A 16,526-nucleotide genomic window follows, 5' to 3' on the forward strand; every position below is an offset into this window, starting at 1 on the left:
GAGGAAAGGGGTGACTCTAGAACACTGGTCCTGGTTCATGTGATTACTGGGTCCAAGAGGATGCCCATGGTGCTTCAGTTTTAGCAAGGTCCCAGGTTAACTCTCTGTAGAATCTAAACCATGGAATTTTTTCATAATAACTATTTGATTATAAACCATTGAATTTTTTTTTATAGTAACTATTTGATTACGGTGAACATGAATTTTTATACAGTTGGAAATGGTTCTATAAAGCATCTTATAGATTTAGCAATTGTACAGAAACACAACTGGCAAATGACAAAAAAAAAAAAAAAGGCATTTCACTTAAAATCCTGGCAGACAAGTCACCTTCCTCGTGCTGCTGATCTCTGGGTCTACAAGTCTCTGATGGGCACTGCTTGCTCTTGATGGGCATCTTTTCTTTGTAAAAAATAACTCCTTTCTCCCAACTTTAACTCTTCCAGGCAGCAACAGTCCCCACGGAAGTCCCACTTCTCCCTTGGACAGCAACATGCTCCTGGTGATCATAGTGTCCGTGGGGGTGATCACCATTGTGGTTGTGGTGATCGTCGCTGTCTTCTGCACTCGGCGTACAACTTCTCACCAGAAAAAGTGAGGTGGCGCTTTGCCCTCTTCTGCCTTTCTCACTGAATTCTCTTATTTAACCTTTTTCTTTCTGATGCTTGTAAAGTTGATTACTTTTAAGTCCGGTGGGCTGTAGAAATGGTGTTCTGACAACAGGTGAGTGGTGCAGGTTGAACTCGCTGTTCAGCAGGTAACAACCATCAACCCAGTCCAGTTACCACGCCTGTGATGATGGTGATGTTCTGCTTTTCCTAACCATCAAGAGTTTACAGGCAAACTAGGTCAGTGCTTTCATGTACACCTGCATTTGTCCTCTCTCTGAGGAGAAGCAATTGGTTAAAATATTGGGATTATCTGGCATTTCTTTTTCATAGTCAGCTCTATGTGGCTGTGGTACTCGCAGCGTCTTCTGCCACGTGTCTTTACCTGCTCATCTGAGGGCTGACGTCCCTCATTTTGCACCAGGGGTAGAATTCATCTTGGCAGAGCAGCACATGGGCCTGGCAGCTCAGTTTCCCAACTTACGGAATCACAGAGTATTAGGGATTGGAAGGGACCTCTGCAGATCATCGAGTCCAACCCCCCTGCCAGAGCAGGACCAAAACTAGGGCAGATCACTCAGAAAGGCATCCAGACAGGTCTGGAAAGTCTCCAGAGAAGGAGAATCCACAGCCTCTCTGGGCAGCCTGGCAGCTCTGTCACCCTCACAGGAAAGAATTTCTTCTTCATGTTGAGCTGGAACTTCCTGTGCTCAAGTTTGAATCCATTGCTCCTTGTCCTGCCCCAGGGCACAAGTGACAAGAGCTTGTCCCTGCCTTCTTGATGCCCTCACGTATTAATAGACATTAGATTCCCCCTCAGCCTTTTCCTCCCCAGACTGAACAGCCCCAGATCTCTCAGCCTTTCCTCATCAGGCAGGTGTTCCAGTCCCTTCATCATCCTTGTAGCCTCCCTTGGACTCTCTCCAGTAGATCCCTGTCCCTCTGGAACTGGGGAGCCCAGAACTGGACACAACACTCCAAGTGAGGTCTCACCAGGGCCAAGTAGAGGGGGAGGAGAACCTCCCTGACCTGCTGGAGACACTTCTCTTAATGCACCCCAAGATACCATTGGCCTTCTTGGCCACAAGGGCACATTGTTGTCCCATGGAGAACTTGAGCTGATACATCTGCTTAGAGCTGTGTGAGCTCGACAGGCAGATTCTCACTTCTGTTCTTAGCATGTGCTGCACTGTGTGGAGTAGGTTTACACACCGGGCATGATACCAGCCAGTTTTAGATAGGTCACTGGAGTGGAGGCTGAACCTGGTACTGGAGTCCTTAGAAAAGTGCTCCAGAACCCTAACTGCAGGGGTGCCTCTGACCTCTGCCCTCATGCAGAGCATCTGAGTGATGACGACAGCAGTGATGCTCCCTGAAGGTTGTTTCTGCATGTGCTCTGAAAGAACTGAATGCAGCTGAAAAGTGTTCTGTTAAGTTTGAGAAGACTATGTTATGCAAAACAGGGTGTTAAGGAAGTGGTTAAAAGCCAGGCTTAGAAGATAATCTCCACTTGTTTTGCTGAAGCTGAACCCTCCTGCAAAAATACAAGCTCTCCAAGAGAGGAGAGCAAGGATGTATGAGTGATGGTCCAGGAACTGGGGGATGTGCCTGGGAGAGGGCAAAAGTCCCAGCTCTGTGCTCAAGAGACCTATTTTATTTTCAAGCGACATAAACAACCCTGTGAAATCTTGCCTTTGTTTTCCCAGTTTCTAAATGCCACCTCTCTCCCATGCAGCAGCCCCCAGGCAGGGAATCACTCTCTGCTCCATGTTCCCACCCAGCTGCAGGGCAGGGCAGGTGCTGGCTCTGGGCACCCACACTACAGACTCTGCTCAGTCTTATTTCCACTATTTCATTTAGTCATATCTTCACCATTTCTAGCAAGGGATTTCTACCTGGGGGGGACATCTTCCTCCATCGTTGCCAGGGTCCAGAGTGAGGAGTGAGTGTGGAGGGCAGTGCTGGAGCTCCTACATTGTTCTTTTCCAGAATTCCATCGTGCCAAGTGTCCCCCTCACCACTGGTTTGCTGCTGTTCAGCAGGGATGCAAAAGCACCTCAGTGAGAGGTGTCTAACCTGCGCAGAGGCAGAATGCACATTCTTGTCATTAGTCTTTAGAAGGAACCATCCTGTTGGGATAATTGGCTATTTGCACACTCCTGCTACAGCTGTTGTTTGAGGTTGTTTGTAAGCCCTGGAGCACAGGCACAGCATGATGTACACACACTTCATGTTCACAACCTTCTCTTCATAACCACGAGTCCTGGCAACTTAATTTTTGTTAATGGAAGCTCAGACTGTAGGGCCCAGTTCTGCAGCATGTGGGAGCATTTGAGACAAATTTCATGGCATCAGAGTTGCAGAATCTGCTTTGAGATGTGTTTGTATGTAAAATTCAAAGCTTCCTGCCCAGCAGGAAACTTCTGCTCAGCTGGATACAAGATCTGAAGGAAACCTCAGTGACAATTTGCCTTTTTCACCAAGAGCATCTGAGAACATGGCATTTGTTTTCCTTCCCAAGGAAACGAGCTGCCTGCAAATCAGTGAATGGCTCCCATAAGTACAAGGGAAACTCCAAAGATGTCAAGCCTCCTGACCTCTGGATCCATCATGAAAGACTGGAGCTCAAACCCATTGATAAATCTCCTGATCCCAATCCAGTCATGACAGACACCCCGATCCCTCGCAACTCCCAGGACATCACCCCGGTTGATAATTCCATGGACAGCAACATCCATCAGAGGCGGAATTCCTACAGAGGTGAGCTCGCAGTGAATACCTTGACCATGATGTTTCAGATGAAATACATTTTACTGTAGCTGGTGAAATCACTTTATTGACATTTGTCAGCTACTCTTGCCTTTTTTATTTTTATTTTCCAAGTAGTGAATTGGTTTTGTGCTTTGTTTATAGAACCCTGAAAATCATGGATCATGTTTTAGTGAGAAAACTGAGTGCCCAAGAGCTACCTCAGTAATTTCCCTTGGTGAATACTGATTAGTAATCAGAAGATCCTCTAACACCATCTTAATGTTTCATATGAGCTTGTTGAGACACACATGACATTATTTTCCAGTGGTCAAACACACAACCAGGTTTTGGTCCTTTAACCAGCTCTTGGTCAACTCTGGAGGTGCAGGGAAGCTGTCACTTGGTGAGTGGTTAATGTATTAATCCAGCAGGTCTGACCCAGATCTGTAGCTTTTTGCACTGCCACTCATTGCTTTGTGTTTGCATTATGGCCTGGAGAGTTCCTCCAGCACCCAATAATCTTTACCCCAACTGTCCCCTTCTCCACCTTGCAGTGAAGGATAAAAAAAGCTGGTTTTATCAATTGTGAGTCACAGAACTGCTTTTAAACAGGGCAGTCCAGAAATAGAGATGGAAATCATCTAGGATGTTGTTACAGAAGCCTTAATGTAATGGTAAATAACCTCCAGTCCTTCTCCTTCAGGGCATGAGTCAGAGGATAGCATGTCCACGCTGGCAGGAAGAAGGGGGATGAGGCCCAAGATGATGATGCCTTTTGATTCCCAACCACCTCAGCGTAAGTCACCAGCTCACCCCCCAGCTGGCTTGAAACTGGGAGCACCCAAACAAGCCAGGCTGATCCTGTATGTACCGACACACACTCATGTTCTGCCTTCCTGCTTGCTTCTCCTGAGGAATTCTCTCCTGTCTGCAGTGGGAACAGCTCTAAGGCAGCATCCTGAATGCCTGGCTATGAAGGCTGAGTTAGACCAAGTTAAAGGAAAAACTGAGCAGCTGTGTTGGAGGGAGCAGGAGGGTGCAGCAACAGTGGGGAAGGGTCAGGAATGTGTCCAGCAGACTGGCTGCCCAGTCTCCACCAGTGGCAACACCAGTGCTTTTTATGCAGAGCCTGTGAGCCTGGTTGATTTTTATAGTCCATTCCCTTTGCACTCTGCCAGTTTCCAGCTGTTACACAGGAATTGTGGAGAGCTGGCAGGTTCCATCTCCACTCTTAGTTTTCTCCTCCCTGGACCAAACTGTCAGAGCCTTTTTAGCCTCCCCTTGTGAGGCAGCTACTCCATCCCCTTTGGCACTTCAGTTGCCATTCTCTCAATTTCCTGCTTGCTTCTTGAGATGCAGAGAGGGCAGAGCTGCACACAGCACCTCCAGGGTTTTACAGAGCAGGAGAAATGTCTTCTGCCTTGGTTCTCAACACCTGCCTTGCTGGATGAGGTTCCAGGTTCTGTTGGCTTTTTTGGCTCCTGTTGCATACTGCACTAATCATACCAGAGATTTGCAAACCATCTCTCCAAAACCTCTGTGCTGAGCTGGAACTGCCAGCTCTGAGGGCAGCATCATACCAGTACCTGCTGGGATTATTTTTCCCTCAGTGTATTACTGTTCTATTAGCTTGTTTAGTTATCCTGAAGTTTACCTGGCACCTTTTTGCCTGCTCACTCAGTCCTGTGAGGTCCTTCTAGAGTGTCTTGAGATGAAAATAGCATTTGATTACCCCAGAAATCTTAATATAATTTCTAAACTTGAAGATTTCACAGCCTTTTTAGAAATGTAGCTGTGTTCCATTCACTGCTTCCCTTCACTGACACCTTTACTGGCACTGTCCAGTAAATCCAAACAGGATTTACTTTTACAAGAGTCATAGAATCATATAGGTTGGAAAAGACCTTTTAAGATCAAGTCCATTACCCCGTCTCTGCCAAGTCCACTGCCAAACCATGTCCCTCAGCAGCACATCTGCACAACTTCTAAATACCTCCAGGGATGGTGACTATTGTGCTTAGTCTTTTCTACATGACCATCTTCACCCTCTCACCCACTACTCTTACACCAAAACACTGACAGAGTGGCTGTCCCCATGGCAGGGACAGCTGTTGGTGAAGTGGTTGACCAGCTCTAGCTTACAATCCACCCTCATGTGGCAAACCAAAATCAGGATCCATTTATGCTAAAATGTAGTGGTGGCTCAGGAGCACCTTCCAAAACAACTCAGCTGCTCCTCAAGTAGAAGATTCAGGAGCTAGGGCAGTAGATCACCACACCTCTCAGTGCCAGACATCCCCACTTGGGAGCTAGTCCCCCAATTTCCTGAGCAGAGGAAGTGGCTCCAAAGGGCTAGCAATGCTCATCTTGTGGAAGGGATGCACTGTGGACAGGAACTGTGCTCCACAAGGTGTCTCTGAGACAGAATTTATCAGTACACGGACAGACCCCTGACAGGGCTGAGGTTTGTGAGTCTGGCACAGCAGATTCTTACATGAGGAGGTTGTCTGCTTTGTTATTTCTTACCCGTGTATTTCCCTGTCAATTAATGATGATTTGAACAAAACTTGAGATATTTTGTTGAGGTGTTAGAAATATATTTTAATTATTATGAAGACATATTTTAAGAATGAATATGTCTAATTTTCAAATGCTGACTCTGAGATGGAACCTCCAGACTAAACTGAAACCCTGACTTGAGGGCACAAGGTAAAAAGCACAGGGGTTAACAGGCAGTTAACACAGTGCTCACCTGCTCTGGGCTTGAGACTTCCCTGAGCACCACGTTCTTGGTCAGCCCTGCAGCCAGGTAATTGCTACCACAAGCTCTTGTGTTTTATGGAATGATTTCAGGCCAGTCCCTTACATTTCAACTTCCTAACTCCTTGCTTTATGTACCTGGAGTGAGTGCTTGGTTTTCCTGGCTTCTTTGTGCTTTTCAAGTCTCCTGATGACCAGATTAGCTCAGGTTGTGAATTTCAACTGCTTGTTTTATACTCTTGTTACAAGAGTAGTATCTTTTTTTTTTAGTTGTTTTAAAATAGGTCTTATACTCCTTGTTTTCTCCCAGTTTTATGTGTACGAGGAAGGAGCAGAGAATGCAGTTTTGCACTAACCATCTTTAGTCTCTTTAGTTTCTTAAAAGTTTGTCTGCTGACAGATACAGGTGTCTAACAAGGGACATGGCAGCTACTGGATTCTGATCCCTTCCTCTCCCGTGCCAGGTGCTAGAACATGTTGAGTGCAGACTTGTGTGGCCCTATCACAAAGTCACACTGCAATAAGCCTTACCTTGCACTCAGTGTTTTATCCCTCAATGGGATGCAGCACTGGTTACGTGTAGCATAAACTGGTGTCCTGCACACTCCACAGAAACAGTGTAGCAAAGTACTCCTTGTCCTGTGTTATTCGGTGAGAAACGTAGCGACTTGTGTGCTCAGTCCACACAGGATGGAAAGATGCACAGTTGGCACCAGTGACATGGTGGTGGCACACATCTGAGGCAGGCAGTATATTCCAGTTCTGTCTTTTGAAGGCACTCAGGCTGGTGTGACAGTGCTGGCAGATACAGCTGTGGGTGTGATTGTGCCTCGCAGCACTGAACCCAGCTGTGACATCCCTTCTTGATGCCAGTCCTGCTGTGTTCACTTGAAAAGCCTGTCTGGTTTCCCTCTCATTATTAGACACTGCCTTGCCCAGAAAGAACAGGGGAGCACTGTGGGACCGTATTTTGGGGTGGTAGTTAGAAAGCACGCCCCACTGTGCTCAGAAATTGCCTCTAAAGCCAAGGTTTGCTCCACAAACTAATCAGTTTATCAGGGTTAACACAAACCAAGGGATGATGTTTAGGGACAATGCAGGTGTGAATGGCTACCAGGGATATCAATATGTATATATACACACAGTGAGAAAGTGCCCTTTAGGGAGGCAATGCAAAAGGTCCTGTGCTTTTGAAGGAGAGGGTTAAGGACCAAAAGAAGGAGGGAAGGAATCCTTGAGGTGTGAGGAGAGGAGTGTGTGTGTGTGTGTCCACAGCAGGGGGGTGTCCCCCCTGACCCACCTGTCCAGTCAGTGTCACTGTCCTTAGCCAATGAGTGTCCATGAGCCCCACGTTAGGGCAGTGACTGCTAGGGGCACAGGATGGCTTGTTGCCCATCCTTTCTGTCCTGGGCCACAGCTGTTATTTTGGGTTCAGTTGTCCTTGAGAAGCAAGTCTGTTTTATTCCATTAGCTGGGGATAATCAGGAGAGACCTTCACTGGCTTAAAAGGCATTTTGTTTAGACTGATATGGGGAAGAAAAGAACAGTTTCCCACAAGGTCTGTGCCTGCAGATGCCTTCCTATGGCTTTTTTGTCCTCACACTGTAGGATTCAAATGCAGTTACCTCTTAAATACTAATTCAGTTTGGACATAATTTACAGTATGGTGTGTGCCTAGTTAGTTCCTTCTCTGACAAGTGAAAAACAAAAAATCTGGAAGGATATTAGGAAACAAAGGGCTATTTCTTTCTTCACAGATCACATTTCTCTTTATCCAGTTCTTCATCTGAGCTTTTACCTGCCTAGAAATTAAACAGTGCCTTGTGATCTTCATTAAGAGCTGGTGGTACGATGTGCTGCTTTTTGACCTGTTAAACTGTATGTGATTCAGGTCTGATAACCCAGCAAATGATTATCAAAACCCAGCAGTTTAAGCTGGGTGGCTCCATAGCCCGATAACCTTCCTGGGGACATGGCTTGTCACTGGGTCAGGTTTTCCCCACTTGCTCACCACATTCTGCCTTGGATGGTGTTTCAGTTCCACTACAATTTTGTGTTCTCCCCATCTCCAGGTTTTTAGGAGGTATCTCGGAAGGTGAAGTTTAGGATTTTTTTATCATGGTTGCACAAACCGTGCACAAACCAGGCAGCCTTTCTGCTGACGTGTTATCTTTGATGCTGACTGAAATGCTTGCTGGAACACAGGTGTAGGCCAGTGGTTTCTACAACCAGAAGTACTTAAAATGTTTATGCCTGGAAAATGTAATGCCTTAAAGTCTATGTGCCTCCTACCTTGCTGACATGTAGAACTCCTGGTGTCTCTGGTGCCTGCTGTCCCTGCTGGATTTCCTATCTCCAAGCTTTTGTGGGTTACTCCTCCATTTGCCCGCTCCCTGCAAGAAAAAATCTTGCTTGAAGCTTTTAGTGAGAATATCTGACTTCTCACATCCTCTTGACAGCCATCTCCCAGGACTTCAATCTAGAACCTACTGATGGCTCAGTCTTAGAGTTTAGTTACTCTTCATTTACAAGAGGTTGATAATTATGCCAGCTTCCTGTGTCATAACTCAGTGGGAGAGAGAAACTGTGTATTCCCACCAGCTGAAAATGTCCAGGTATGTTGCCTTCCCTGGTGAATTCCCATACCCTGCCTGCTGACAAGCTGTTTTCCAGGAAATGAGGAAGTCAGAGGGTTCAGATGTGTTTAGTCAGCCTCTGGGTTCAAACCACACACACATCAAAGTGAGGAGTCTGAACTGAACTCACCATCTTAACGATGGATTTGTGCCTCGCGTCGTCCTCGGGAAGTCGCTTCAAGAGGCAGCACATCTGGAGAATTTCCACAAAAGCTTCAAAAGAAAATAACCAACCAAGCTGTTTTTTTCCCTTTATGGTGCTAGTGGTACCTTTTCCCTCCTGCTTTCTGTGTTGAGATGGGTTTTTTTTGCATGGTTTTAGACAATTCAGTATTTGAGTCTGACTGGAAGAGCTAAATTCTGCACGTGCTCTTCCTCCCAGCTGGGGAGTAGTGAGAGTTTTGCTGTTGGCACAAAAGAGTGAGGGAAAAGGATGATTTACATTAATTATAAAACATGTCTCACAAACAGGAAAAAAAACCAGAACAAAACAGCAAGATAAAAAGAAGGGAGGAAAAGAGAAAAAGAGGCTTTTGGTTTGAGTGTACTGAGCAGAGCTTTGCTGAGGCTGCGCCAAGGGATGAATGCAGCCTTTGGTGTCATGTCCTACCCTTAGCATTTGTCTTGCATTATTTAATGAACCAAAGATGCCACTTTTGGTTACAATGTAAACAAATTCAGTAACAGCCAGAAGTTAATTTGGGATCTGAGCCCATGTGTCTCCTGTTTCAGGGCTGACATCTATAGCACAGTGGAATTTCTAAAAGGAGCTGAACTTTTCATTGGTCTGAAGTGCAACAGCAAGCTTGAAAGACAGAGCCAAGAGAAGTGCCCTTTTTGCATAAGAAAATTAAGAGTTCTGCCTCTTTTGGAGGTGTTGTGGGAGCTGAAGTGCTGCAGCAGAGTCAGAGAATGAAACAAGTTATCTTGGTCTCACTGCTGGTCTGCTGAGCTGGCTGCCGTCCTCGGTGGCTCTGGGGGAGATGGGAGGGCTGGGAGGGATGTTTCAGTGCCCCTGCATGTCTGTGTGTTAAGCATTTTTCTGTCTTGTGTTCATCCACAGCTGTGATTAGTGCTCATCCCATCCATTCCCTTGATAACCCTCACCACCATTTCCACTCCGGCAGCCTGGCTTCTCCAACCCGCAGCTATCTCCATCACCAGGTCAGCCCGTGGCCCATTGGCACATCCATGTCCCATTCAGACAGGGCCAATTCCACAGGTGAGATACCAATGAGCAGGTGGATTTTGCTTGTCATGGAACAATGAGTGAAACATGTGGCAGTCCAAGCCTGGAGCTTGGTCACTGGGGTGTTCAGTGAGAGGCAGAGCAGGGGGTTTAAGGGCAGATCAACCCTTGAGAGGTTGAGTTCTCTGTAAACAGTTTCTTGTGTAGATCAGATATTCATCCTTGAGATACATGGTCATGTCCTTGGAAAAAGAGGCTTAATGGTTTATGTACAACTTCCAAGTAGGAAGATTCCTTCTTCTAAAGCCTTCAGATCTGAAGTATCAGATTAAACCTAGTTGGAGCTGTTTAATGTTATAACTTTTTTCCCAATTAATTGTTTTTAAAACCAAGAGGACAGAAGTCCAGCCTTGGCTACTGAGGGCTGACATCAGTTCATCTTCCTGAAGCACACAGAAAATTGTGGGGATTTTTATGCAGCATTTACAGATTTGAAGCACCATCATTTGCAATGGCTTTGGTAATGTCTCCAGTACTCAGAAAAATTCTGAAATAACAGTATTGCTGAATTGCATATAGGAAGCATCTTGAGAGGAACTGAATTCTGAGCTTCTTAAGGTCTACATTTTAATGAAGGTGTCACAGCCAACTGTGTGGTGCCCTGTTTCTTTATGAAAGCAGTTCATGAGGCTGCAAATCCAAGGCAGGTGAGATGTTAGAGGCAGAGGTTGCCCTTGTTGTGTGTGTCCTGCTGCAGTGGCAGCTCTCACGATCCAGGTCATTTCCTGCATGTGCTCATAGTAGGATGACAATGCCCTAAATTCAAGATGCCATCTCATTGTGCTCTTAGATCAGACAACGGAAGCCTGTGATTTCAGTTTGGCTTTCTGCAAGTCAAAGGATTCCAAGTCTCACTCAGAAAAAAAACAGTGTGCCCCTTCTGTGTGCACCACAGTGAGATGTGCTTCATGTGTGTACCTGCTTAAGAGTGTCAGCACTGGGGAACACTCAAGGGTAAAGTGGGAAGGAAGCTTTGTGTTCCCTACTGTTTATCTGAGGTCTTACTACATGTACCTGTTTCAGGGCAAAACTGGTTCTTGGTACAGTCACTCAGTTCTCTGGCTTATTTTTTTGTTATTAGCCACTTGCTGCTGTTCACCTTAAAACGGGCCAGTCACCCCGAACTGGTGGTGTTTGCTACACAGTTAATCTGTGAATTCACTTCTTCACTTACAAGAGCCATCCTGGAAAGGTGCTTCCAACCTCACTGCTTGGTTCCCATCTGACCCCAGAGAAGGTTAAAGAAAATAACCTGCTTTTTTTCTGTCTGTTGCAGAATCTGTTCGAAACACCCCCAGCACAGACACCATGCCAGCTTCCTCCTCTCAGGCATGTGCTGAGCACCAGGATCCTGAAAGCTCCACAGGATCTTACTTGACCAACTCCCAAGAAGAGGACTCAGCTCAGAACCTCCCCACAGCCCATGTCCGTCCTTCCCACCCACTGAAGAGTTTTGCAGTGCCAGCAGTGCCACCAACTGGTCCCACCTATGACCCTGCCCTGCCAAGCACACCCTTACTGACCCAGCAAGGTGAGTGGGGAACTGGGAGGACACACTTGCCAAAAAGAGAAAGGAGATTTTAAGAATGAGAGGAGCTGCTTGATGGGGAGGTAGAATTGGGCATCTAAGGAAATTAATCAAGAGTGATTTATGTTGGTATATTTTTCAAGGCCCTTTTATGTTACGTAAATCAATAATCCAGGACCAAGGGGGAATGGATGAAAACTGGAAGAGGGGAGATTGAGGTGAGACATGAGGAGGGAATTCTTCCCTGTGAGGGTGGTGAGAGCCTGGCCCAGGTTGCCCAGGGAAGCTGTGGCTGCCCCATCCCTGGCAGTGTTGAAGGGCAGGTTGGATAGGGCTTGGAGCAACCTGGGCTGGTGGGAGGTGTCCCTGCCCATGCAGGGGGCTGGATCTGGATGAGCTTTAACGTCCCTTCCAACCCAAACCAGTCCATGATTCTATGATAAAACAGGCAAACGTTTCCATTCAGCACTCCCGAATTTGCAGCATTCATTTTTCTCTAATAGAATCCTTTTGATTCTCCTCCTTCCAAGAGCTTTCTGAACAGGCAGCAGAACTAATGAGCTGAGGCATAACCATGTACCAATTTGTTTCAAGCTCCCAACCATCCTGTTCACTCGGTGAAGACTGCATCCATTGGGACCTTGGGAAGGACTCGCCCTCCGATGCCCGTGGTGGTTCCCAGTGCCCCTGACGTGCAGGAGACCACCAGGATGCTGGAGGACTCGGAAAGCGTAGGTACTCCCACACTGCCAGTGCCTTTCTTTGGCAGTGCCCACCAGACCCTGGTGGCTCTCTCTCTATAGGACACTGGGGAGCTGCAGGAAGGGCTACACTGAGGCTGTCAAAGGTTCTGACTTCCACCAAGTGGAACAACACACACCCGGTGCAAGAACCTGCTGCACGAGGCAGCAGATTCAGAGAACAAACACCTCAATTGCAAGCTCTAGTAGGGCCTTCTACATCTGACACTTAATTAAGAGCATGCCTTCATTCCAGGTACACAAAAGAGGTCAGTGCTTCCACCTGCTCCAGTCCAGAAGGCCCACTCAGGCAAACACTGAAAAACCTGCCACAACATTTTGGCTGAACTGAGGCTGTTTGCTGAACACAGAGGAATTTTCTCTGAGATTTCCTTTCCAGACTCATGCTCAGTGCTTCTTCCTGCCAGGCCATCACCAGTCAGGCACTGCAAGAGCTGTTTTCCTTTCAAATTGCAAGTCAGGAGGTTATTACTGTGTTTACTATTTATTCCTGCTACAGGAAATGCTTATTTTTAATTATTTTTTTCCTGATTGTCCTTTCCCTTTGTGACATGGTTTTTGTCACCAACTTGATTTTATTTCTGTATGCATTGGTCTAGAAATGGCATGCATGCTGCATTTGGTGCACTTTTATCCTTCTTTCTAGTTGTCACTCCTACTTGATTCTTTTTTTGGGGTTGGTACCAAAAATACACTCACCAGTTTAGTCATCAACACAGTTGTAGTATTCAAATATAGCCATTAATATATGAGTACAATGCAAAGTCACCACAGCACACTTAAGTATGAGTTACATTGAGTTTTAAATACTAGGATAAGAGAGTGATTTGAATTGTTTCTGCTTTTTTATGGAATCCTGTAGGAATGAGTCTGAGCACTTCCAGCTCACTGTTTATCGTTGTCAATATTCAGTAGATAATGTGTCAGACACAGGACAGAGAGGACTTTTTTGGTTTAATCTAGGTTGCTTGTGCTAACCTGGAAATGCCTGCTGCCTTCGTGGCTGTTTAAATGAAACATTTAAAAGAAAATGGATCTAGAAGCAAAGGCAGTGAGGGGGGAGGGCTCCTCTCTGGAAGGACTCACTCCAGTTTTATGGTACATAATCAGCTCAGCAGTAGCTTTAATATTAGACTGGCCAGGAGGTCTGGGAAAGACTTGGTCAGCTCAGCAAAGGTTTTGAGGTGAATTAGTTCATGGTGTCTCCCTGCACACACAAACAGGCATAAATCTGTTATCAATGCCATGTAGATGGAGCTAGACAACTGAGGCTGAAACTGGAGTGTGACTTTTAGCAAGCATAATGATTCTCAAAACAGCTTTAGTGAACTGATTCCTTTGACCTTTTTTTTCCAGCTAAGCTGGGAAGATATTTCTAAAATACCTACTTTGGTTCAAAGGAAGCTGTTATCTTGAAGCAGGAATTGATACAAGGAGAAGAGATAAGATGATCACAGGCTTAAAAAACCAGTGGAACTATGAGTCACCATTGCAAGAAGATCTGTCCTTAAATAGAGAGTTGTTTCAAGTTACTGATTCCTGTAACTGTTGATAAATCTGCTTCTGCTTATTCATGTGTCAGGGTCACAATTTACACCAGAATCACTATTTCTTCTTCTTATTCTGTCCCTCTTTAAAAAAAGAAGTCACCTTGTCACTGACTTTCTCCATCTCCCACAGAATTACGAACCGGATGAGCTGACCAAAGAGATGGCCCACCTGGAAGGACTTATGAAGGACCTTAATGCCATCACTACAGCATGACCACCTTCACCAGGAGATGACTCCAAAGGGTTTCACAAGTCTTGGGACTCAGCCTTGGAACACAAGGAATTGTACAGAGAAGAAAAAAAAAAAATAAAGGAAAATACACAGAAAGCAAATGAACCAACCAGTGCATCTGTGCCACAGCTGGTCAAGAAGAGATGACCTTTCTTGTCATCTTCCTGCAATGAAGTCATTGCCAAGTTGAATTCCATTTCCCTGCTGAGACCATGCAGGATGGGACAGATCAGGCTGCAAATCCAGCATCCAGACAAGAGGAAAATAAAAGTGGACTTCATGGTGGTTGTTTGGTTTTTTTTCTGGTCAGGTTTTGTCTCAGTGGTGTGATTACCCTGCCTTTTCAGTGTTGGACATTGGCATTTATGTACAATTTTAATTTGTGTTTTTATTTTATCTTTTTTTATAAAAAGGAAAAAAAAAATACTGTAATCAGGAAAAAAAAAAAAAAAGAGAAACTGTTGTTTTCCACAGCCTAGACTGACATTTGACTGCTTGTTCTATTGTGTATGGAAATTCATTGCCAGCGTGGGTTGTTTTGGTTTCTTACTCTGCGTATAATTACGTCCCCTTCTGGCAGTTAATCCATGGCCTTTTGGGATGCTGCACTGCTCTTTGTAAGCTTTTTTTATTATTATTATTTTTTATATTATAATTATTAAAAGCCTGACTTTCTCCTCTCATCACTGTGAGATTACCAGTCTGTTTGAATTGAAATGTAATTTGAAAGGCTTGTTTGTCGCTTTTTGTGCCGTTTCAATATTTTGAGTGGGGGGGAAAAGTAGATGGGGAAGGGGAGGGGGATCCAGGGGGGGGTTCATCATTCTTGTTTTTCTGTCTTTTGACATCAACTTAAAAGACTGAAGAAAATGAAAGCATCTTCTGTAACATCCTTCCTTGTAAGTTCAGCATTCTGTGTCTCTGGTCACTGAATCCCAGTGAGAGTCTCATTTAGACCCATTAACTCCCTGTGAAGTAGGGTTCCTTATGTTCAGGTGACACCACAGCTTGCTTTGGCCCCAGTGCTCTCTTTTGTTGTTGTTCAGTTTAAAGCTGGCTCTGCTGGGGGGAGGCTGAGCTACCTGCACCCCCAGAGGCAGAGCTGTGGGACTCTTCTCATGCCATGTCATACTTCTGGGGACACTGGATGTCCACAGGATCCTTCAGCAAAAACCCCAAGCCCAGTCCAATTTCTCTAGCCCAGACCCTTTAAACAAGAATCCTTCTCTTCAGGATTCTTCAGAGACATAAGCAAGGCAAAAATGTATTTTTTTACACTTTTGAAACCATTTGAAAAGAAAAACCAGTATTAGTGACTCAGGTGCTGTTCACTTATCTGTCTGGAAAGGAAGTTAAAAGGTGACTCCTGTATGAGGGGAAGGAAAAGGCATTTTGTTTTCTCCTTGTATGATTGCCTGGCTCTGCCATGCTCTGAGGGGGATGGCAAAAAAGAGGGACTGTATCTTAGTTAAACCAAGAAGAACAAACAATACCCAGCTGCCTGATGACCTCATGTGCAATTTCACTTTTAAGATGAAAGGAAAATCAAAACTTACGATTCAGCTCTAGAATCTGTTCCTTCTGAGCTGTTGGATGTGGGATCTCAGCAGTAAGGATGGAGGACATGCAGGTCAGGGGTGGTTCAGGGGCCACAGCTCCTCTGCCTGATGTGGCTGCACCTGTTGGAACAGGGAGAGGAAATACTGTCATCTGGTTAAAAGTTAATGTAAAAACTTGCTTTTTAATATATTTTATCCATGTGACAAAAGCTCTGGGCCCATTTTCCTAGTCCCTGTCACTGAGAGAAGGGAGAGCCAATGAATCACCCTGGAGAGCAGGAGGGGTTTGGAGTGTAGTTCCACTTCCTTTCTTTTCCTGGACTCTTTGTCTTGTCATTTCTAGGACATTTGCTGGGTCTATTTATTATTTGAGGGAGGAGAGGGAATCAAACAGGAGCACCATGGGCCACCTGGAGAATTGATTTTGGACTTTTAATACAAATACAATTCAGGGCAAAATAAGCTACAGAATATGTATTTAAATATTAAAGTACAGCCCCTGTCCTGAAAGGAGTGGGGGGTGTATGTTTTCCTTTGCCTATTTTTTACCTGTACCCAAAGAAATACCATCATACATCTGCAGTATTCTTAGCTGGTGGGTCTTTGTGAATATTACTTATGTATAACACCATCAATGTTAATATTGTCATTGAATTTGGGGAAGGGGAATATTTTTAATGATTAAACAACTGTTCAAAGTTGGTTTTTTAAGGTTAAACTAAAAGAGAAAAAAAAAAAGAAAAACATTTATTCAATTCAGTGTACAATCTGTATTGCACTTTTTTCACCTTTTAATGCTACGTTTTCTTACATATCCTGTGATTTTAAATTTGGAACATTGTGTATCCTTGTAGTGTCATAGTCAAGCTGTTAAGTGGCAGCTTCCCTCAGA

General features: G+C 45.1%; 1 protein-coding gene across 10 annotated transcripts in view; it reads left to right on the plus strand.

Moving 5' to 3' along the window:
* The window catches only part of NEO1 (neogenin 1), a 205,191-nt gene extending 190,399 nt beyond the window's left edge, over positions 1-14,792 (plus strand). For 7 of the 10 annotated variants that reach the window (XM_051628374.1, XM_051628380.1, XM_051628375.1 and 4 more), the window contains 7 exons: positions 447-594; positions 3,130-3,368; positions 4,063-4,155; positions 9,819-9,977; positions 11,281-11,535; positions 12,127-12,263; positions 13,974-14,792. In XM_051628374.1, coding sequence (XP_051484334.1) covers positions 447-594; positions 3,130-3,368; positions 4,063-4,155; positions 9,819-9,977; positions 11,281-11,535; positions 12,127-12,263; positions 13,974-14,057 — 1,115 coding nt within the window. In that variant the 3' untranslated portion in view covers positions 14,058-14,792. Of the gene's footprint in view, positions 1-446; positions 595-3,129; positions 3,369-4,062; positions 4,156-9,818; positions 9,978-11,280; positions 11,536-12,126; positions 12,268-13,973 lie in introns of all 10 variants that reach the window. The other 3 variants (XM_051628383.1, XM_051628384.1, XM_051628379.1) reach the window with 2 other exon arrangements.
* Positions 14,793-16,526: the final 1,734 nt, after the last annotated feature.

Source organism: Apus apus, chromosome 10, assembly GCF_020740795.1.
Source record: "Apus apus isolate bApuApu2 chromosome 10, bApuApu2.pri.cur, whole genome shotgun sequence".
Classification (NCBI taxonomy): Eukaryota; Metazoa; Chordata; class Aves; order Apodiformes; family Apodidae; genus Apus; species Apus apus.